Source organism: Lepidochelys kempii, chromosome 2 (genome assembly GCF_965140265.1).
Source record: "Lepidochelys kempii isolate rLepKem1 chromosome 2, rLepKem1.hap2, whole genome shotgun sequence".
In the NCBI taxonomy this organism is placed as follows: domain Eukaryota; kingdom Metazoa; phylum Chordata; order Testudines; family Cheloniidae; genus Lepidochelys; species Lepidochelys kempii.
Window position 1 is genome coordinate 10,209,413 of NC_133257.1, and position 24,471 is coordinate 10,233,883.

The 24,471-nt window shown below is 39.7% G+C and overlaps 1 protein-coding gene across 10 annotated transcripts in view; it reads left to right on the top strand.

Moving 5' to 3' along the window:
* The window catches only part of AGO2 (argonaute RISC catalytic component 2), a 105,898-nt gene that overhangs the window by 54,638 nt on the left and 26,789 nt on the right, over positions 1-24,471 (top strand). For all 10 annotated transcript variants that reach the window (XR_012157065.1, XM_073330041.1, XM_073330043.1 and 7 more), the window contains 9 exons: positions 7,419-7,555; positions 7,711-7,845; positions 12,306-12,393; positions 15,258-15,405; positions 15,590-15,709; positions 16,144-16,266; positions 18,261-18,394; positions 21,472-21,656; positions 22,781-22,940. Coding sequence is in view for 9 of the 10 variants with exons in the window: in XM_073330041.1 (XP_073186142.1) it covers positions 7,419-7,555; positions 7,711-7,845; positions 12,306-12,393; positions 15,258-15,405; positions 15,590-15,709; positions 16,144-16,266; positions 18,261-18,394; positions 21,472-21,656; positions 22,781-22,940 (1,230 nt within the window). In the remaining variant the exon portion in view is untranslated. The remainder of the gene's footprint in view (positions 1-7,418; positions 7,556-7,710; positions 7,846-12,305; positions 12,394-15,257; positions 15,406-15,589; positions 15,710-16,143; positions 16,267-18,260; positions 18,395-21,471; positions 21,657-22,780; positions 22,941-24,471) is intronic.

The following is a 24,471-nucleotide window of genomic DNA, read 5'->3' on the forward strand; positions in this document are numbered from 1 at the left end:
TCTGCATTGAGTGAAATGATTCCATGGGAATTTCTAGAATGTTGATGGAATGCCATAACATTAATCAACTGCTGTGTTTTCTGAACCATGCCTTTTTTTAAAAAATCCCACCTGATTAGGATGAACCATATCACTCATTACCTTTTCAAGCCTCATAGCCAAAATTTTTGAAAATATTTTTATATCCGTATTTATTAAAGAGATGGGTCTATAACTGTTAGATTTTTGCACATCCTTACCCAGTTTTAGTAGTACAGTAATTAGGGCTTCCCTCATAGTAGGAGGTAAGCTATCTTTCTTCAAGACATCTTTCTTTGTAAATGCATAATATCTTAGGGGACATAATTTCTTTGAAACTTTGATAGAATTCTATCGATAAGCCATCAGGGCTGGGGGTCTTTCCTGGACTCCTTTCCTCCATGGCCTTGATTATTTCCTCTGAATACAAGGGAGAGGCTACTCTGGCCTGTTGCTCTGCTGGGATTTGTGAGAGGTTAAGAGTTCTAATGAAATTATTCAGTTCTTCTGGGTCAGGTGGTGAATCATTATTTTAAAGAATGTGGTAACATTTCAAAAAATGATCACTGATCTCTTTTTGATCAGTAGTAAACTGCCTTGTTCTGATTTGAGTGATACTATTCAGAACCTCTCACTTTTAATCTATATGCAATAATTTTCCCTGCTCTCTCCCCTGACTCCCTGTATGTAAGTTTGAGTCTAAAAAGAGAAAATTCAGTTTTTTGCTAAAGTTAGTCTAGTTACTTCAGACCAAAGGTGGATTAATTTTTTAAGATTTTCTTAGGAGGGGTAATTTGTGCATTCTAAATCCATAGCTTTAAATTCACTTAATTTCAGGAGTTCAGCCTGGCTACCTCTCTTTCTACCTGATGGGTAGGAAATGATCATGCCCCTAATAATAGCTTTTAGTGTATCCCACAGGGTGGAATGGGGGTGTCTCTGGTCTCATTAGTATAGAAGAAAAATCAAATTTTTTGACATGGTTCTGAAAAATTGTATCTTATAAAAGATGCAGACTCTCTTTTGAAAGTCCAGACTGTCTTGGGAGGAAAAAATTGTCGTATCACTGGTCCATGATCAAAGATCATGATAGACTCGATTTCATTATTAAGTATAGATTCCACCAGACTGGTAGAAATCAGGAAGAAATCTGTGCATGAATACGTGGGGAGGAGAAAAAAGTAAAATCCTTCACTGTAGAGCTGTGCAAGTGCCATACATCTTTTAATCCCAATTCTTTCACAAAGTCTTTTATAATGTTTCTAGCATGTGATTGTGTATGCTTGGGCCAGCCTGACTTATCTAAAAGAGGGTCCAGTGCCTCATTAAAATATCCTGCAATGACGATTGATTCTTTTGGGATAAAAAAAATTTATATTGGAATTGGAAAAGCTTCAGAAAAGGGCAACAAAAATGATTAGGGGTATGGAACAGCTTCCATATGAGAAAAGATTAATAAGACTGGGACTTTTCAATTTGCAAAAGAAACAGCTAAGTGGGGATATGACTGAGGTCTATAAAATCATGACTGGTGTGGAAAAAGTAAATAAGGAAGTGTTATTTACTCCTACTCATAACACAAGAACTAGGGATCACCAAATGAAATTAATAGGCAACAGGTTTAAAACAAACAAAAGGAAGTATTTTTTCACACAGCACACAGTCAGTCTGTGGAACTCTTTGCCAGAGGATGTTGTGAAGGCCAAGACTGTAACAGTTAAAAAAAAGAACTAGATAAGTTCATGGAGGATAGGTCCATCAATGGCTATTAGCCAGGACGGGCATGGATGTTTTCCAGAAGCTGGGAATGGGCAACAGAGGATTGATGATTCAACACTTGATGATTACTTGTTCTGTTCATTCCCTCTGAAGCACCTGGCATAGGACACTGGGCTAGATGGACCTTTGGTCTGACCCAGTATGGCCTTTCTTATGTTTTTATTAATTTTTGGAAAAAAAAAAATCAAAAACCTTGGATAGTCTTTATTAGGTCCATATATATTAATTAGGATATATAGAGAGTTAGAAATCTTAGCCTTCACCAGCAAAAATCTACCTTCCTCATATTTACTTACATCTAAAATTTGTAAATTGAGTTTTTTGTGAGACAACATTGCTGCACCTTGGGCTGCAGAGAAATAGTTAAACGTCCCTCCTAAATTTCTCTGCATCCAAGCCGTTAAGGTGGGTTCACTGTGAGAAGATAACTGCTTTCAGTGTTTTAGATGAATGATCATTCTTTTTCTTTTTATTGGGTGATTTATCCCTTTGATGTTCCAAGAAACAAGATTTATAACATTAGCCATAAGGAGTGTGTAGCTCAAATATTTCTTTATCGGGCACCTGAATAGTGTCATTGCTTGGGCCATTGTTAGTTTCATATCTAGGAAAAGTATATCTGAGTTCCCTAAGGGGACATGAGGGGGAGGCAAAAGGGTAAACTGAAGACCAGGAAAGCTAAAAAGATAGGTATAATATGGGAAATGGACAGAAAAATAAATTAAGTGATCAAAGTTGACCAAGGATCACTTAAAATATATAATTCTTATTCAAAAGAAATTGGACCTAAGTCCAGGAGGTTTGCAAGGGGGTGACCTCTTCACTCACTTCCCCAGCCTCTCTAAAACACCCAACTAGGGTTTAACAGGATTCCCTTTAGCCTTATAAAGAAGAAATACTCTCATCTCAAGGGAGGTCCTGGTTTCTGCACTGTTCACCATCATCCAAAGCTGGGGGTGTGTGTGTGCAGAGGAGAAGGCTAGCATCTAAACTTAAGAACAAGACTATAGTAAATATATAAGAAAGTTATGCAAATTGTTTAAATAACCTTATTCTAACATAACTGGATCATCTGCAGATAAGGGTTCATTAGCAGAACAGTTCTGCCTAAATTTTGCCCCTTAGAGCCTTGTCCACATTGGAATATAGGGGGAATGTCATTGCCCTATAGTGTTATCAGCAATATAAATCAACACAATATTTATTACAGCTCATTTAACAAAAATAAAAACTAAACAGAAGAACAAACTAATATTACTGAAAAAACAACTGACTGTCTCATACTAACACTTTCTCAGTAATTTAAGTGAATCATAACCAGCAAAATAATTGGATAAGATTTTAGGAGATCAGATTTCTTGACAGTTGGGGAAATTAAACAATTCAGCATTAAACTGAAATCTTCATTACATTTTTTAGATCTGGTATCTCTTATAAGTGTAAATTTAAGGCAAATGGATTGAATATTTCCAGATTTACTATAAACCCAGAATCTAGGAAATGAGATGGGGATGAAACGAAGTAAAATCATTAGGGGAGAAGGAGAGGATTTAAAATAGAGAGGAGGGAAGGGGTCAGAAAAGGTACCACTGCAGATATAGAAAACGATCACACTGCTCTGTTGAGCCTTGCTGATCCACAGATATAAGGAGTCCCCAGGTCCACTGAAGCAATTTTCTTGGAGTTAAGATTTCAAAGGTGGGTATGCTACCTGTGCACTGGAATCATGAGGTACACAGGGGTAGATGAGGCAAAGCAGGCTGTCCATGTTGTAACACTGCCTGCCAACAGCGGCAGCCAGAGCCAATAGCAGCTTCCTGGGTCTGGATGGAGGGTCAGGAGAGTCAAAATTCAGTCAGAGATGAGAGCCTTCTCCCCACCAACTCGCTCCCCAGTTTGCTTCCCCTGCTAGTGAAACTGTGGAAGTCCGGAGAAATAAAACTAAAGGGAAGGGAGGAGAGGAAGTGGTGGATTTGCCCTGTGCAGTTTGTTGTTAGACTGAGAAGTGAATTCCCACATTGCAGTGACAAATCTGGTAGAGTTGTTTTAATGCATCCTGTCTGTATCTTTGAGAAGTCTTTTGCTGTTATGAGCTTGGATACCTTTCAGCTTCTTCTGCTGTCATGAAGCGAATCATCTTACCTTCCTTTTTAACTTTGAAAGTATCAGGGAAGGAAATTAAGTAGTCCACACCTACCCTTTGGCTAGGGCTCTTGACCTATTGATTTTAGCCTTCTTTTCTACAATGTCCTTGGTATAATCCAGGAAAATCATCAGTCTGTGTTGTTTCTGTGTTAGATTATTAAGTTCATGGGCTTTTCTAAGAATGAGTTCCTTAATATTGTATTTTTAAAATCTTAAAATTATGGCCAGAGGCTTCGCATTTGGAGAGGGTTTGCTGCAAGGGAGTAATGGATTCTCAATATCTAAGTTCTGATCAGGGGGCAGAGGTAAAAGTGCTGTCAGCATGGCGGATAAAATTCAACAGTCCTGCCTTTTTCCAGCCCGTATCTGGGAGTCCCACATCTCTCACATTAAGAAAAGGAGTACTTGTTTCTCCTTGATCTTCCCTTGAGATCATTAACCATCTCCTGAAGTGCTTTAATAAAAAGAAAAGGAGTACTCTCTTTCTTTTTATGGATACTGACTAACACGGCTGCTACTCTGAAACCTGAAGTGCTTTCAATAGTTCTTTCCTGTTGGTCTGCAGTTATATTCATAGTAATCACTGTGTCTTCTAGTGAGGCGATTCTGTTCTCAGCTTCCTCTAGTTTAGATGCCAAACCTTGTAAATAGTTTGAAATATACTTATAATATTTTCGATCTCAGTTGTCTTCAGATATTTTTCTCAAGAATGTCTAGTCATTTGAGATGTGTGTTAACCAGTCCATAATTTCATCTAGTCTCAGAGGGGCAGCCTGTCCCTGGTCAGGCTGAAAGAGGGTTGTCTGACAACTTCTGTTTTTTGGGATTTTTGTGGAGAGTCTGGAGATGAAGCAGCATTCACAAGAGTATTAAATTGAAAGACAAGAGTTGTAAAATAATATCTGATAAAAATTAGATGGGGAGGGGGGAATGGTTAAATTGCTGATGGTTGGGATTTTAGGAGGGAGGGAAAGGAGCTGTAAAGCTATGCAGCCATCATCCCCCTAATGGCTCCTGGCAGTCAATCAGATGTAGATTTAAAAACCACCTGAAGATCCTATTTTGATATTCATCACATCTCATGAAGTGAGCTGTAGCTCACGAAAGCTTATATTCAAATAAATTGGTTAGTCTCTAAGGTGCCACTAGTACTCCTTTTCTTTTTGCGAATATAGACTAACAGGGCTGCTACTCTGAAACCAATTAAATCTCTGTAAATCATGTGATAATCAGGGTCCAGACACCCCAAAGGGAGGATGGGGGGTTGAACCCCAAAGAATAAGCAGTTGAATCAACTGACTGTACACAGTGTTATTGTGCTATCAAAATATGTTGTTGAGTAAGATCTTTTATGAAAGCTTGAATGTTCTAAACTTAATTATGTGATTTCTATACAAGCTATGATTATGAGATTATGCGGTTGTGTGTATAGAGAACTGTGCTCATAAACTTCAGCTCCACCTTATAGCAGGACAATGAACAATCAGACAGAGAGAGAGACACCTCCCAAGACACAAAACCAGACTTAGGTAACAATCCATTGTGCAACCCAAGAAAAGACAAAGATGGGCTGTTAAAGTTATTAGAAACACATTTGGGGAAATCCCCAGTTGTCTCACTTTAAATATCTATGGTGATTTGAAGGGAAAAAAAACTGCAAATCCTTTGAAGTGGAAGGGTTTTCAAGTGAAAGGCATCCAGAAACCGAGCAACAGCCTCTGGGCAGAAACCTGCCAAGGAAATGGGGAATCCCCACTATAGTTAGGGATAGGCAGGAAAACTGTTCAAGGGCAATGGGTAACTTGTATTAGAAAAGTTTCAGAGTAGCAGCCGTGTTATCTATATTCGCAAAAAGAAAAGGAGTACTTGCGGCACCTTAGAGACTAACCAATTTATTTGAGCATAAGGTTTCGTGAGCTACAGCTCACTTCATCGGATGCGTCTGATGAAGTGAGCTGTAGCTCACAAAACCTTATGCTCAAATAAATTGGTTAGTCTCTAAGGTGCCGCAAGTACTCCTTTTCTTTTTGTATTAGAAAAGGGATTTTATCTAAATGGAAGTGTAAAGCCTGAGGCTGCTTCTTTCTTTCTTTCTGAAACGTTTATATATTAGCTCCTCCTTACTATTTCATCTTTGTGTCTGTGGTTTTTCTGTTAAATAAACATTTTGATTATTTTCACATGAAGCAGGTGTCTGTTGTGCAAACTTTGGGGAGTGTGTGTGTGCGCCAAAGTGAACTGATAACTGGGTGGGAGCAGGTTTCACTCCTGAAGAGGTGATGATGAACCAGAGGGAAACAATCCAAGTGTCTGGTACTTAAGAACTTGGGGAGGATGGATTTGGGGAGACTTAAGACTGGAAGGGATGTTGGTGTCATCCTGCGAGGAGTGACTAGGCTGGTGAGAACCAGGGTGAGACATTCTGCTTGTGGGTTTGATACTGGTGTCAAGGATCTTAGCCATAGCAGCGCAGCATGAAGACATTCCACCATTCAAGGCAAGCAGTGATAGAATCCCTTACTGGTCTGTGTGATCCCCAAAATGTAACAGGTCGCGTTATATGTTAAAAGTGCAAGTATCATTGCCAAATCCTGACATTAAGGGGGAAAACTCACTTTCACGAAAGCTCATGCTCAAATAAATTGGTTAGTCTCTAAGGTGCCACAAGTACTCCTTTTCTTTTCACTTTCGTTAGTTTGTCACAACACGCAAAATTCCCTCCCTTGCATAATTACATTCATACCTCTTTTCATGGGATAATGGAAAAGATTAACCTGATTTTTGTTAGACTCTGATTTCGTATTGTGCTGAGATACCAATCTGATTGACACCTTAAAAATATCTCAGCTGGACCTCACTCAGACCAAGCTTCCATTGGTTTCACTGGAAGTTTTCTTGAGCAAGGACTTCAAGATTTGACCCATTACTACATATTTTAGAAAGGAAACAAAGTGATAAATCCATAGTTTCTCTTTTATGGTGGTCATGCATTTATACTATGAAAAATAATGATTATTTAGAAAATATTAAGTGGGGTCAATTGTTATACTGCAAGATTTAAATAAAAATTGTTTAGGTTTTTTCCCTTACTGAATTGTGGCTGCACTGGCATACTGAACTATGTTAAAGTTCTTTGGCTTATATTTTCTGTAAGGTCAACAGTTAACAGTATAACATATAAAACATGAAGAATAGCAAATCTCTTAAAATGATTCATTAAAAGTTAAAAGATACATAGACTTAGTCCTGACATTGTAAATTGTGTGTGTGTGTGTGTGTGTGTGGGTAGGGTTTTTATTTGATGTGTGTACACACACACACACACGTACACACACACACACACACACAAACTTGAAGCATTGAAAGGAATGTAAATTATTTTTGTATTTGTTGCAGCTTTATTAATATAGGATTTTTTCCTATTTTAATTATAAGATCTGATTCAGTAGTTAATGGGTTTATTTTCTTGATTGCAGGTATACTCCTGTTGGCCGTTCTTTTTTTACTGCATCTGAAGGGTGCTCAAACCCTCTGGGTGGTGGCAGAGAAGTTTGGTTTGGGTTCCATCAATCAGTCAGACCTTCACTCTGGAAAATGATGCTTAATATTGATGGTATGTACTGTGCTGCTCTCCATTTGTGTTCCATCCTGTTCATTTGAAATGATTCAAATTAATCCCATTTGCTGGACTTCTCAAGAATTTCTTCAGAGCTGTAAAGTCTCCAGTAATGTAATTAATTGCACAGGTGTGTTTCTCTTTGTCTGCAGTGTCTGCAACAGCATTTTATAAGGCACAGCCAGTAATTGAGTTTGTATGTGAAGTTTTGGATTTCAAGAGTATTGAAGAGCAACAGAAACCTCTCACAGATTCCCAAAGGGTAAAGTTTACCAAAGAAATAAAAGGTATGAATTACATAATTGGAGCAAAACTTCTTAATTCTTTGTGATGTGAACTTCCAAGTGCCAAGGTAAGTTTGGGTGCCAGGGGGAGATTTATTTCTGATAGAAATTGACAGACGTAGAATCCTATATGTATGCTTTTGAACAGAGATTGGATAACAAAAGTGTCTTATTCTAAGCAGAAGCATCTTATAACTCAGGCCTTGTCTACACTACACAGTTTTGTCGGCAAAAGGTAGCTTTTGTCAACAAAACAGTGGAGGTGTACACACTACAATGCTCCTCCCACTGACTAAATTCTCCTGCTTTGCTGACAAAATAAAACCACCTCAATGGGAGGTGTAGAGCTTTTTGTGACAAAGTTAGATCGACAAAGTGTCAGTGTAGACACTGCGTTTGTTATGTTGCCGTAACTGGCCTACAGAAGGTATCCCACAGTGCCCGCTGTAACTGCTCTGCTCTCTGTTTTGAACTCCGCTGCCTTGCATCCAGCTAAACAGACATTCACCCCACCCCTTTCAAAGCCCCAAAAAGTTTTTGAAATTCCTTAGTGTGGAGAGCTACTGCCCAGCTGAGCAGGCTGGCTCTGAGCAGCAAAAGCACTCCTGCCTGGACTACAGGGGAGGGGGTAAATCTCTTTGGTCTTTGGGGAGAGGAGGCTGTGGGAGAACTCGGAGGGAATCGTGGAATCAAAACACTAACATGGAATTCTGCTCTTATCTGCACTAGGCACACTGCGGCAGGCAGGCAAGGTGGGATGCTGCTGGGAGTGGGAGGGGGGGGGGGGAAAGAGACTCATGCTGTGCAGAGCCAGGGAGGGAGGTGGAGGCTGAGGCTGATGTTCAGGTGTCCCCTTCTCTTGCTGGTGTACCAATCTCCGCTGAGCTGAGGGGGGGCCAGGGGACACCAGCTGTCTGCCTCAGGATTGGTTGCTTCTGGCTGCTGTCTTAATGTAGAGAAGAGACAGCATGCTGACACACTCACTCTCCCCCAACACTCTGTGTGTGTGTATGTCTCTCTCTCTCTTCTCCCCTGCCCTGCCCCGCCACATACTTCTGTGGGCTTCTTGTGTTAGTGTTCAGCAGTGTCAGTTTTGTCATATTACTGAGAGCTGATTTAAAATGTGTTACTTTTTGGGCACACATAGCAATCATTACAAGGTTCATAGCACGGTGCAAAAAACCATGTCAGGTTCAGCACATTACAACAACACACAGTACTGTGGCTCAGTGTTAATATGTTCCTTCAAGCATCCCCCAGCTGAATAATCCCATCCCCCTTTTCCCCCCCTTGGGCTCCTCTTCTATAGCCTTCTGTTCATAATGCACAGCACAATACTGAACAGCAGTGCAGGATCCATGCTGACAGTGATGGTTGAGTGGCAGGTTACCAGGACAGTTGAAAAGCATCTGGCAATCCAGTAGGATGCCCATGGAACAATGGGATTGAGAAACCTTCATCTTGTGATGCTGTACCTGCCCCCGTGAGCCATTGCAACCTCCCCAAAGCACTCTGTGGCCGATTGCACAGTGGGCTAGCTACCCACAATACTCTGCTGTCTGTGTCAATGCAAGAACCGCTATTGTGGATGCGCTCCACCGACACAAGCATAGTGTGGACATGCAACAGTGGTTTAATTACAGCAGTGGCTATATGCGTAACTTGCATCGATAAAATTCTGTAGTGTAGATAAGGCCTAAAGCTATGGCTAAGCTAGAGAATTTACAGCAGTGCAGCTGCACCCATGCAGCTCTTTACTGTAGCTGTTCCAAACCGACAGGAGAGAGTTCTCCTGTCAGCTTAATTACTCCAGCCCCTACAAGCGGCGGTAGCTATGTCGGCAGAAGAAGCTGACAGTGCTGTCCACACCAACGCTTAAATCAGCATAAGTTGTCACTCAGGGGTGTGAATTAGCCACACACCCCTGAGTGACATAACTTATGTTGACTTAAGCTATAGTGTAGCCATAACCTAAAATATTTAACAAGACTTTAAGAATTGCAGCAGTCAGGTCTATACTTCAGTCCTCAACCATCCTGTTTTTCCTCCTACTGTAGGAGTGTGTGCCCATATTTATCCTTAATATAATTTTAGTGAAGTCAATGAGAACTTGTCTACAGACAACATTGCATGAGTTTTTAACTAAAATGTGTGCTTTTAAACTGATTTACTTAAACCAGTGCAAAAAGCTTTATGGGCACTCTCTTCTTTTGGTTTAAACCAGGCTTATTTGGTTTAGCAAAAGTTAATTAGGAACAGATTAAAGCTACATTGAAATGAGAATCCACACAGGGGTTTACTCCAGTTCAACTAAACTAATTGGACTAAACCAGTTTAATGCAATGCAAGTTTGTGTGTAAACAGGGCCTCTTCTGGTATGCCTGCTGACATTCTTTGATTTTTCAAGCAGCACTGCTTCATGTCCCTGGTGTAGCTCTTCTGCCCCGTGCAGTCTTTTCATAGATGTCTGTTTCTTTGGCTGGATCAGAGCTGTGCCTGCACAGACTCTTCCCCCGCTCCCACCGACCAATAAGATCCACCACCTCCTGTGTACTCCAGGCTGGAGCGTGTTTGAGATGTTGAGTCACCAGAAGCTCTCCACATGGTCAAACAGAAAATAGGAATTGCCCAGGAGGCCAATTCAGTTGCCTTACACAATGGTGTGCCTATACTACCTCTCTGACGACCCATCAGCATTGAGTTAAGCACTGTGCCTCTCATAGAGGTGGAGTAATTAAGTTGACGTTGCGGGTGAGTTAGGTTGGTGGAAGGGAGCTAGTAGTTGAGATGCATGCATTATTAGGTTGATGTAGGGCAGCTTCCATTGACCCAAGTTTGTAGTTAAATGGGGAAAGTTCAGGTTAATTAGCTGGCTTCTTCCGTGTGGTAGAAGGCTTTTGAATTTATTTTTTTTATTTTATTTTTAATTTTATTTTTTTTTATTTATTTTTTATTTATTTATTTTTTATTTATTTATTTATTTAATTTTATTTTTTTTCCTGATATTTTTGTCTTAATTAAAATTGCCTTGTATCCAAGGGTGCTAGAGTCTGGGATAGATTATTTTGAAAAAATAATTTGAAATATAAAATGTGTGTGTTCCTTTCTGTGCACAGGGTATGGCTGTGTAAAGGCTGGAGTTTGCACAGCCACTGTCTGATTAAGGGTATATTTGTAGATTCTAAGGCTAGAAGGGACCATTGTGATCATCTAGTTTGACCTCCTGTAAAGCATTTGTTTGTATTTGTAGTGATGGTTGACGTAAAACTTTTATGAATAATGAGGTGGTCTGCCTCAGCCGCCTTCCATCTGTGTCCTAGACACTTGCGTGGTGGTAGTTACAGTCCTTAACTGTGCATTTTCATACATTCAAGTGTTTGGGCTTTTAAGTTTCTTACCTCTGAATTTCCTGGATTTGTAATGCTTGTTCTTTAACTCTAGACAAACAAAGTTTTGTTCTGTTTTTTGTGGTTTGGGATATCCTTCAGGATTCTTACCAAGCAAAACTTTTATGAATCTTTAACCAGTGTTATTTAGTAACAGGTTTTAGAGTGGTAGCCGTGTTAATCTGTGTCAGCAAAAATAACAAGGAGTCCTTGTGGCACCTTAGAGACTAACAAATTTATTTGGGCATAAGCTTTTGTGGGTTCTTGTGCCCAAGTAAATTTTAGTCTCTAAGGTGCCACAAGGACTACTCGTTGTTTTTGTTATTTAGTAGTTAGTTTTTTATTGCTGCAAGTTTGACTGATCTTGTTTAGTAACTGGTTGAGTGGGTTAACATATTGATTTATATGCGGAAAAATGTTGATTACTTGAGTGAAATTGTATGTAAGCCCGAACATGTGGCACATATTAAATAATTTCTCTATAAGAGCTAACACTTTTCCAACATCTCCATGAACACTGACAAGACATTAAAATCCTTGAGGTAGCTGACATTTTACAGCTCGTTTCCTTAGCCAGTCTGGTCTTCAGTGTTTCATTAACAGTTGAACTGAAAATATATTTTGCTCCTTTATAGTAATTTTATTTCCGTGTGTGGGAAATTAGAGAAAATGAATGGATGCTAATTCTAGAATTGCAGTGCAACAGTCAAGCCATTTATATCAACTGGTTTTGTACATTTTGTAGCCAAGACACCCCCCTCCCCCCATCTCTACTAGCAAATGCACGTATCCGTAAGTGGGAGAAACCTGTAAAAAGAGGAAAGGAAAGTTAAAAGGACAACTTGCTGCATTACCCACCTTTTTTGGTTTTTTATTTAAGGTTTGAGAAGGATTTTAACTTTCGTGTTTATTGAGCATGCATAGTATAGTACTTGAATAGTCCAAAAAATAAAGAATTCCTAATTACTTACAAATTATAACAAGACTGTAATAGGAGAACAAAAGTAACCAAAGATTTAAATGATTGAAAATGGTTTTGAAGAAATGAAGTAGTGATACATGTTTTCATATTGTTAGGTCTAAAGGTGGAGATAACACACTGTGGGCAAATGAAGAGAAAATACCGAGTGTGCAATGTCACCAGACGACCAGCAAGTCACCAAACGTAAAATATGATTTTTTGTTGTTTTTTTTTCCTTTTGCTCCTATAGTATTTTAAAATGGTAGTACAGTGAATATCTTCAAATTTGTGGATATCCGGTCCAGTTCTTGTCATGGAAAGCTATCAACCTGCCTTACTGACGTATACCAACATAGGAAGCTGTCACAGTATAATGATACTTTCAGTTGTCACGTCTCAAGCACTTAGAATCATAGAATATCAGGGTTGGAAGGGACCTCAGGAGGTCATCTAGTCCAACCCCCTGCTCAAAGCAGGACCAATCCCCAACTAAATCATCCCAGCCAGGGCTTTGTCAAGCCTGACCTTAAAAACCTCTATGAAAGGAGATTCCACCACCTCCCTAGGTAACACATTCCAGTGTTTCACCACCCTCCCAGTGAAAAAGTTTTTCCTAATATCCAACCTAAACCTCCCCTACTGCAACTTGAGACCATTACTCCTTGTTCTGTCATCTGCTACCACTGAGAACAGTCTAGATCCCTCCTCTTTGGAATGCCCCTTCAGGTTGAAAGCAGCTATCAAATCCCCCTTCATTCTTCTCTTCTGCAGACTAAACAATCCCAGTTCTCTCAGCCTCTCCTCATAAGTCATGTGTTCCGGTCCCCTAATCATTTTTGTTGCCCTCCGCCGGACTCTTTCCAATTTTTCCACATCCTTCTTGTAGTGTGGGGCCCAAAACTGGACACAGTACTCCAGATGAGGCCTCACCAGTGTCGAATAGAGGGGAATGATCACATCCCTCGATCTGCTGGCAATGCCCCTACTTATACATCCCAAAATGCTGTTAGCCTTCTTGGCAGGAAGGGCACACTGTTGACTCCTATCCAGCTTCTCGTCCACTGTAACCCCTAGGTCCTTTTCTGCAGAACTGCTGCCGAGCCATTCGGTCCCTCGTCTGTAGCGGTGCATGGGATTCTTCCATCCTAAGTGCAGGACTCTGCATTTGTCCTTGTTGAACCTCATCAGATTTCTTTTGGCCCAATCCTCTAATTTGTCTAGGGCCCTCTGTATCACTTAAAAATAAACTATACTAAAAATAGACAAACTAATCTCTCCCTTTTCTATGTTTTAATTATATTTTTACTAATAAGATGGACTTTTGTGACAGCTCAGTTACCCTCTTCAATCTGGCCCCACCAGCTGTTCACACCTGAATTTTTTCTTTTCCCCCCCTTTGGATTTCCCCACTTGCTGCAGGAATAGAAAGCCCATTGATGACATTGGCCATTTTAATAATTGGCTAGTAAGAAAGTGATACCTTTTTTAGGTAGGCTGAATGTTACCTCTGCAACATATAGACCCGATTCTCTTTTCATTTACACTGGTATAATTACAGCTGATTTACATACTTAAAAATGAGTATTACACTCCATTGTCTCTAACAGCCAAAACTTTTGCCAGCTGTTCTCCTAAACTTTGGTGCTTCTCGTGGCACTAATGTTTATCAATTTTCTCCTTTTATTTTTGGAATTCTTTATTTAAAAGTCTTGTGAGTAACTTCAAAATATGCATATATATTTCAGCTGAGTGGTATTAAAAGAAATGCAAAGAATGAGGCTGCAATCAGCATATTTTTTTTACTATAAGACACCTGAACAATATTAGCAACTACTGGTAGTTAACTGTTCTGTTGCTGGGCTTCTTTGTATTTTTTCAGTGGTAATAAAACGTGATAAGTTTTTTATATACATACATACATACATACACTTTTTTTTTCTTTCTTTTTTCATTTTAAAGCAACATGGGCCTTAAAGCTTTGTCAGGATTCCACTAATTTATATTAATATCTTAAATTAGTGAAGTAGAATTAAGTTGCATTTGGTACATTTATATCTCAACGCTAAAATGCCTATAATATTTTACTTCTGACAGACCCTCACTTAAACTGTTTTTAGGAGATGTAGTTCAATCTCTTGGTGTTGGGCAGGTTACATGTGAAACGTTTAACAGATGTGAGAGACTTACACCCCCATTTTGTTTAACAGTATATAGGTTTATGAAGAGCTGTTTATTCTGACTGACTTGCCGTTAACTCCTCCGGTACTACATCTTATAGCAGATCTGTTATTTCCCATGGCATGGGAATGGAGATTGTCAGTCAGGCCATTTGGATGCCCATTTTCTGGATATTTGCTCTAGATCTTAAGGGATTCAGGCAGCAAAAACAATACACTCTGTTTTGGTTCCAAGAAAAGGGGGATGAAGATTGTAGATGTAGACCATTCCCTAAGATGCACTGTTTTTTTTTTTTATAGATCAGCGGTTCTCAAACTGTGGGTTCGAATCCCGAAGTGGGTCACGACCCCAACTTAATGGGGTTGCCGGAGTTGGCTTAGACTTGCTGGAGCTCAGGGCCAAAGCACGAGCTCCACCACCTGGGACCAAAGCCAGAGGGATTCAGCCCTGGGCAGTGCGGCTCAGGTTACAAGCCCCCTGGCTGGGGCTGAATTCCTTGGGCTTTGGCTTCGACCCCTTTCCCACCAGAGGCAGTGGGGCTCAGGCTTTGGCCCTGGTCCCTCTACACCCGGGGCAGTGGGACTCGGGCGGGCTCAGGCTTCAGTCCCCCTCCTGGGGTCGTGTAGTAACTTTTATTGTCAGAAGAGGGTCACAGTGCAATGAAGTCTGAGAACCCCTGTGATAGGTGTTTAACCCTCTGTAGACTTCTCTCTCCTGAAAAGTGAAAATGTAGGAAGGCTCGCTCCACTCCATTACAGAGAATAATGTATTTCTCTCACTCTCTCTCTCTCTCTGTCATAGGGTCTTTCATTGTGCTAAAATACATTATGAGAAAGTTTGGGAAAGTATTGTTGGTAAAATGGTTGGTTTTCACATTTGGTTTCCTATAGATTCCCACTTCAGCAGGAGAGTGGACAAACAGTTGAATGCACTGTAGCTCAATATTTTAAGGACAGACACAAGTTGGTTCTACGTTATCCTCACCTTCCATGTTTACAAGTTGGACAGGAGCAGAAACATACATACCTTCCTCTTGAGGCAAGTAAACTAATCAAAATACTGTATTCTTGGAAAGAAGAAAGGGAAAAAAAGCACAAGCTAAAAATGTTTGTTTTCTCTTACAGCTATCTTACTGCTTAGGGAATTGTTGCAGGAATAAATATAGAAAAGTATAACAGATATTTTCTGAATTTTTAACTCAATTTGTATGGGGTTACCTTAGGTGTGCAACATAGTGGCAGGACAAAGGTGTATAAAGAAGCTAACTGACAATCAAACTTCCACTATGATACGGGCAACTGCCAGATCAGCACCTGACCGTCAAGAAGAGATTAGCAAATTGGTGAGTGCTGTGTTTGTCTGTGGAGGGAACAGAGGTACAGTATGGAACAAAGCTTTTCTCTTGAAGTTAATGAACTACTATCTAGTGCTTATTACAGGTAATAAACACAGTTTGTAATAAACTGTAAAACACTTTCTCATGTCATCAGTTAATGAGATGCTTAAAAATATTTATAACCTCCTCAATTTTCAAGAGTCATCTAATTTTAGGTGCCCTGTTCCAGACACCCAGAACCAAATTTTAAGTAGTACTGAGCACCATACCTACAAGTGGAGTTATAATGGGAGCTGTGAATTCTTGGCATCACCAAAATTCAGGTCCCAGGTGACCAAGGTGGGCACTAAAATTAGAAAATACTTTTGAAAATTTGGGTCACTTATGCAAAAAGGACTTTGTTTTGCCACTAGAAATATTCATTTGTTTTCTCTTTTTAGATGCGAAGTGCAAGTTTTAATACTGATCCTTATGTTCGTGAATTTGGAATAATGGTCAAAGATGAAATGACTGATGTGACTGGGAGAGTCCTACAACCTCCCTCAATCCTGTATGGAGGCAGAGTATGTAAACAGAGATGCTGCAGTGTCTGGGATGATTCCTTTGTAGTAGTTGACAACTTCTTTAATATGAGTGCTTCAGTTCAGTCCTGGGTGTAACTCCATTGGGAACCCCCATAATACTTAGATAACTTTTATCATTGTCAAGTCACTTTACATACATGAACTAATTTAATCCTTTATAACACTCCTGTGAGGTAGATGTGGAAATACTATCCCCATAGTACAGATGTGGAAACTGAGACAAGAAAGCTAAGGCCCAACTTTTTTAGAAGTGGCCTCTAATTTTGGGTTCTTCTGTTCTTGGGTACCTAACTTAGGACACCTAAGGTCTCCATTTTCAGATGTGCTAAACACCCAAAGCTCTGTTTGACTTGAGGAAAACTCTATCTGGAGTTGTGAATGTTCAACAGCTCTGAAATTTATTATATTGTAGTAGCACCAAAAAGGTACCAATCAGTAATCTGTGGCCCTTGATCTTGTTCTTCCAGCCCTGCCCCCTACTACTTCAGCCGCAGCTAGCTGGAGGGGCCCGGGGTGGGGAGAAAGGGGTTGGAGAGGGAACCCACCCCACGTTCACCCAACAGCAGCAGCTCCTGTCCCCCCATTTCAGGCATTGCAACCTGGCACACTGAATCGCAGCACCACTTGGATTTGGCCCAGCAATCCCTCCACACAATAAAATTTGAGTGAGTGGCACTGCAACTCTGTGTACCATGTTGCAACATCACTTGGTTTGGGCATCTGGGGCAAACTTCCCCTTATGCCTAACTCTTCCCCCATCCCCTAAATGCCGGACAGCCCTGATGGTGGAATTCTTTGAGGGTATGTGTAAGGCAAGGGGTGATATGGGAGGCAGTGACAGGTGACCAAGCTAGATCCTTCCTTCGACCCACTGGTGGGCAGGACCCACAATTTGGGAAAGACTGCTATAGAGGGTGGTCTCTAATGTCACAAAGGGTAATGAAGATACTCAAATACCATGCTGGTGGGTGCAGTATAAAAACCTAAATAAAACAGAGTAAAAGCTAGAGTTTGGGGCTTTGAGTGGTCTGGAGTGGATGTATAGGTTGCTCCTTTGCTCACACTGTTCCTGCTACTGCCTCTGTGTCTACCCTTGTTGTTGAAATGTTTGCCCTACAATTTCAGTGAGGGTCGTAATTTAAGGACATATCTTGATCTTTCAGTTTATCCTGGATTTTCATGAAACCTTGCAGTACAATTTAAAATTAAAACAAAACATCATGAAGAATGCATTTTCAGTCAAAGATATGAGGAAAAGCTGCACACTTTGATATCCATACCAATTAAGATAATTCCCATCCTGAGATTTACTTCAGTCTTCATCTTCTGTTGCCTATATAACTCGTGATCTTGTAGCGAATTCCTCAGAGTAGTGTCTACTAGATAGGGGAAAAGACTTAGTTCTATATGACTGTGAGTTCAGAAACCAGGATCCTGTTCTCGGATCTTCCACATATCTTTTCTCTGTGACCATGTGTGAATCCCTGGACCTTTATGTGCCTTAGTTTACAGATCTATAAAATATAGGTAATGATGCTTACCTATCTTACTGGACTGTTGTGAGGCTAAATTAATTCCTGCAAACTGTATTGAACTCCTGGAAAGTAGCTATAGAACTGCAAGCTTGTATGTATGTATTAATTATCAGCCATTCATTACTCTTCCCATTTACTACCCATATATATTCTGCTGATTTTTATTGTAACAAATATAGGGTTTTGTATTTTTTTTTAAAAAGCATTCAAAAATTGAATAAACTGTATTATCTCTTCCTAAATTTCGCAAATTATCAGATTCACGTACTTGAACATATGTTGCTGTAATGATAGGAAGGATAGTGATCTGTGTAATAACTGGATTAATATTTAGGCACAGACTTGAGACTATAGAATAGACCAATACTTATAGCAAAGCAGGGGTTTGGGGATTTTTTTTGGAAGTATTACCCATTTACCACTTCCTTCTTTTTCTAGAATAAAGCAATTGCTACACCAGTTCAAGGGGTTTGGGATATGAGGAATAAACAGTTTCACACTGGAATTGAAATTAAGGTCTGGGCAATTGCCTGCTTTGCTCCCCAGCGACAGTGCACTGAAGTTCATCTTAAGTAAGTGTCTTTTTTCTTAGAAAGATTTTTGGTTCCTTACTGGTTTTGAAAGAAGTGGATTGTGTAGCACTACTGTACCTTGTGCTTTTTTGCAGTAATATTCTAAATGCTGTATTTAAAAAAAAAAAAATCTTTTCCCTTTGTTATATCTCTACTTGACTTTAGAAGCTGTAAACTATTTATTGTATTTTCCCTGTCACAAACATAGAATTCTATGTTTTGAATGGTGTACAAGCCAGTATGTCTCTCTTGTTTGTTTTTTTCTGTGTGCTAGTATCATAAAATCCTTAATATCAAAAGCAATGTGCACAGCACTGGATAAGGCAAGGTGCCTGCCATCGATAGGGGTTTCCAAGAAATGGAGATGAGCAAGGAAGAAAGAAGGCAATCGAAGCAAAGAAAAATGTCTACTACTGAACACTTTTCATCACTGAAATGTCGAATGTACATGTGTCTCTATATTATGTCTCTCTAAATTGTTTTAATCTGAAAAAATCTATATCTGCATTGGACCTATTTAAATGGACATTGTCAACTTACAAATCAAATTTATTCATAAAGCTTTCTACCCACTGTTGTTACAATACCCAAAATTACTGTAGTTGAAAGATTAAGGGAAATATTTTTTCAGTTAGTAAACTTTTCAGTAAACTGCAAAGAAGAGCTTGAATGTCACCTCCTGCAAAACAAACTTAGGCACGAGGATTTCCTAAAAGATCTCCGAGTGGTGCTGGATCAGTGGTATGTGAGGCAACTACACCTGACGGAGAATGCTGCCAAAATAAAGACTAGGAACAATATAATCCACAAATGCTTGGACCTTATAGACAGCCACTTTTTCCCTTGTCTTCTCAGCAGCTGAATATTGCCTGTCTGTATGGTAGTGTACATATGAAACTTGTCAGTGTGCAGTTGAACACTGTGAGAATTGTCACAGGAGTGCTGAAGTCAACAGCAGCTGTCTGGCTCTCTGCCCTCATGCATATCTTACCACTATCCCCACAAAGAGAAGCTGCAGTAATACGTGAATATGACTGCACAATAACGAATCCAGACTTGCCCATCTACAAAGATCTCCAGTGTACCCCAAGATGATTTAGTTGGGGATTGGTCCTGCTTTGAGCAGGGGGTTGGACTAGATGACCTCCTGAGGTCCCTTCCAACCCTGATGTTCTATGATTCTATGCTGCCTTAAGTCCAGGAACCCCTTCTGGTTAGCTGCCAAAGCTCTCAAAACCTCGGGACTGTCATCAAAAGACAAGTGGCGAAGGCTGTGAGTAAACATAAGGGTCATGAATCAAAACCTGAACATGGATCCTGCAGACCAACCACCTCGTTTCAGTATCCCACGTAAGATGGATCACAGTGAACTGTACCAGAAGCTCATATGGGTGTTGCAGTTATCTCCTACACACTTGGAAAATGAAGGACAATCCATACCTGAATGTGAAGAAGCCATCCAAACAATGGAATATACGGTGAACTGCCCCCCTCTTAAGATCCTTCTCTGTGAGATCAGCCTTGATTCATTCTGCATCACTGGAAGCTGTACAGTAGATGACAAACGTGAACATCAACTTTTTAATGTTACTATTTTAAGTTACCAAATGAAAAACATTAGTTAGTTTGTGCATTTGAGTGCTATGTATATAGTCAGTTTCCTTTTTTGTATATATGTGTCTTGCACAGCAACTAGGAAGAAAAATTGTTACCTAAGATTACTAGCCCAGAAAAACTATTTAAAAAAAAAATTCTCTTTAGTTTTGCTTCCTTTGTAGCAAAACTTTCCTCTGAAACTGACAATACACCTTCCTTAGCTGGTGGGCAGGTGTAGCCCTCTCATGTGCTGCTCTGTTGGAGGAGCTTGCTGGAATGCACTTTGGCAGATCCTGTAAGAAGTTAGTTACCAGCAGCGCAGCCGCAGAGCTGCTGGTGTTTTTGACTTTTGAGTCAGGAACACATCTCCTTTTGTTTGGGGCCCTGTTCTGAGCTGGCGAGCAGCTGTTGTCAGGGATGATCATGAAATTTTCTTTTAAGACTCCCCAAACCCCTGCACAGGGCTGGGGGGCAGAAGGAAGGGGCTCTTCGCTCCCAGATATCCTCTGTTGGTTCTCTCTGGAATTCAGATGTTGGGAGTGCAGGGAGAAGGGATGGCGTTCCCTCAGTGCTACTGTTTCTTTTGAGGAGGGAGGCTGGCTGGTAGAAGTGTAGCTAGTTTTTGGGTGTAACAAGCATTAGGCTGGAGTCTTCAAGGTCTTGAACTTGACTAATTTCAACTAAATCTGTTTGAAGAGTTTTCCTTTAAGATAAGGGAAACTTTGATCCTAGGAATTTAGCATTAGTTCTGGAGACTTGTTTTTTGGAGGATGATAGCATTAATAAAAATAAGTTGGCGTTTATCTATTCTACTACATATAATAACTGAAGTCCACATAAAACCACTGTGGAGTCAAAGGGTATCTTATTTCCACTTTATAGATAAGGAAATTGAAGTAGAGAGGTTGTAACTTGGTAGAAGCCAAAAGTGGGGAGCCAGTTTCAGAACTAGGATTAGAACCAGGCTTTCAGACCTGTGCTTAGACCACTGCACCAGGACTTCTGGGTTTAGGTCAGAAGATTAAAAATAGGGGTTCTATAAGTAAACCAACGCTGAAATTGACTTTGCTTACCTGTGTAAAATTAATTAATTAAGCTCAGTCCAATAGGAAATGCCCTCCAGACACTGTTGTCACAAAGAAGTTAAAAAGAAATAATATCTGCCATTATGGTGTGATTTTATATACATGTACCTTGATACCCACTGTATTGTTGTAGTGAATGAGAGTGCTGGTGCATATTGAAGCTTCCGATATTAGGGAGTATTGACAGAGTTTCTCTCCCTGTTCCTTCTCCCCTTTGTCCCTTCATTAAAAGCTAAATGATATTTGGTTGATATGAAAAAATGTACACATACTGGGTCCGATTCTGTTCTTATGCCAATGCAACCTCGTCAAAGTCAACAGCATTGTACCAGTATAACTGAGAACAGAATGTTTCATTCTCTCTTCATAGTAATCTAATGTATCTGCATTCTTTAGGTCCTTCACAGAACAACTGAGGAAGATATCAAGAGATGCAGGAATGCCAATCCAGGGGCAGCCATGTTTCTGTAAATACGCCCAGGGTGCAGATAGTGTGGAACCTATGTTCAGACATCTAAAGAACACCTATGCTGGGCTACAGCTTGTGGTAGTCATTCTGCCAGGGAAGACTCCAGTTTATGGTCAGTGCGTATGGATCACATATATGGGAGATGGAGGGTGTTTGAGTCACCAGTATGTAAGTTGTATGAAGAATACCATCACCAAAAACGTATTTCAAAGTAATTAGATAAAATTCCACAAAGAAAATAGTAGGGGCCTTACATTTTCTTTCCTTCCTTCAAGGGTGCTCCAGACCTTTGAAACTGTCCACTTCTTAATTCTCAACCAGCTCTTTTTATTTATTTTTAATTCCCTCTTCTCCTCCTATCCTTTTTCTCCTGGGCTACCAATGAGGCACATAATATAAGCTGGAAACTTGAGCTCATGGCCACCTCTGAAGGCCAAGTTTTCGCTACTTTTTTAAATTTAATTAAAGGTACAACCATCGTAATCTCTGGGTCCACCTGCAATCAGTGGAAAGTCACAAGTAACAAAGAAAACCTGACAATCAACTCCCCCAAAAAACTCCATCTACTCCAGCCACCAACCTCTGGGAAAAACCTAAAAATGATCCTAAAAATTTCTCTTAAACAATCTTTTGTACTTTATTTGCTCAAGATTCACCTGTATCAGTTTCTGTATAGATGTACAACATTGTTTTAAAGGTATGTTGATAATAAAATATTAAAAGCTCTGAAAGATTTCAGCCAGAGCTTAATTTCAAACACTTCATAGTAAATTATTAGACAGAGTGAAATAAAAAGGCTGCATAAAAATTTCAAAGGTCTAATAAATTAATGTTCTGAAATTTCACTGGAAAATTGAGTTACCTACATGTGGAACAAAATAGAAATTTATACCCTTAAGTCCATTTCAAAACTTGGCCTTAGCCAGGGAGTTGCAACCAGTGCCTCCGTAAACTGTTTTAAAATGTATGTAACGGTATTTTAAAAAAAAGGGGGGAGGGAGCAATTGAAATGATAAATCTGCAATTATCATTGTACATTTAGACTCCAATAAAACTTGTATCTTTTCAGTAGAAGGATGGTAGTATAAATTCAGTAGCAGTGAGGAGAAAATAAGTTTAAACAAATGAACCAATAACATTCTGGGAGAAAGTGATCATAGCTAAATGAATGCCATTTTTTTTATTTCTTATTTAAGAATATCTGAATAGTTTTTATTTTTCTTTGTGTCTTGGCAGCGGAAGTAAAGCGTGTTGGTGACACTGTGCTGGGGATGGCTACGCAGTGTGTTCAGATGAAAAATGTGCAAAGAACAACACCACAAACTCTGTCCAATCTTTGTTTAAAGATCAATGTCAAATTAGGAGGAGTAAATAACATTTTGCTGCCTCAAGGGAGGTAAGTTGATTTGGAAGTTTTTTTTTATTTTATTTCCATATGTTAAGGGACCCATGAAATAGTTTACTTTTTTTAACCTGTTACTAATATAACCTTAAAACTATTAAAAATGAATTTACTTTTTGTTAATTATGATGCTTCACTCTGGTTTTATAATCAGTTTCTAGTCCATTTCACTTTTGGATTTTAATGTAATTAGCACTCTGCTGCAATATTTGGATACTGCAAAGAAATACTTACTTTTTAAAAAAATCATTCCCATTGGAATCTGTCAGTTTATAAAGAAAAAACATTGCTGCTTTATTTGAAAATTGGAGCTTGCAATACTGTTTCAGAGTTTCTACTTGAAATAACTCTTACCCAATCTGTTTACTTATTGTATCTAATGACAAATAGACGTCATCTTGAAAATTAATATTCCCTTATTGACAGGCTGATTGTAATCTATGGAGTAAACAACCATGATTATAAAGCCAGAAGGATCCATTGTAATTATCTCTAGTCTGACCTGTATAAAATAGGCCACAGCTCTTCCCTGAATTAATTTCTGTTTGAACTAGAACATCTCTTTCAGGGCATAGGCGGCAAGGGATCTGGATTCTATTTCCTGCTCCCCCACTGACTCTACATGTGATTACATGCATGATTTCACTTAATCATAGCAGAAGCCATTACCCATACTCCAGTTAGAAGGTTCACAGGGAAGTCCATTAAGTGTAGATAGGAGTCTTCCATTGTGAGTTAAGTGTTATTTGATGGGCCATTTAATTTGAATAGTTCCTTCACAATGTGCTGGCTAAGTGCCCCAGGAGCAAACTTTTGAAATACAGATACATAGTTAATATTCATAACTTCAGATACAAAAATGGTAAGTGCATGCAAATAGCATAATCAGATTCAGCAAATCATAACCTTTCCATAGACACCTTACTTGACATACTTTGTACAAGATTCTTTGCAATTATATAACAGTGGTAGCAACAATGATCTACATGGTTATATTTTAATCAGATAACATCACAGAAGGGTCTCCCCTTCTCTACTCAGAGAATTTTGTCCTGGATCACATCATGTATTCATGTGTTATGGTCAGGAGGGTGTTCCGCCACGAGCTAACCTGACTGCACATTCCACAAGGTCACAACCTTTAGTAGTGGCATTCCTAGTGCAGATCCCTATTCAGGACATTTTCAGAGCAGCAACTCTGTCATTGGTGCACATGTTTGCTTCCCTTTACGCCATAATGCAACAGACCAGGGATGATGCCAAATTTTGTCAAGCTGTTTTGCAGTCAGTGTGTCCATGATCTCCGATCCCACCACCTATGCAACTGCTTGGGAGTCACCTACGGTGGAATGCACATGTACAATCACTCAAAGGGAAAACGGTTACCGACCTTCCTTAACTGTTGTTCTTTTGAGATGTGTTGCACGTGTCCATTTCATGGTGCTGGGGCGCGCGCACTCTCTCTCTCGCATTCTCTCTCTCGAGAGAATGCCACTGCTAAAATACAGTAAGAAGATAGATACAT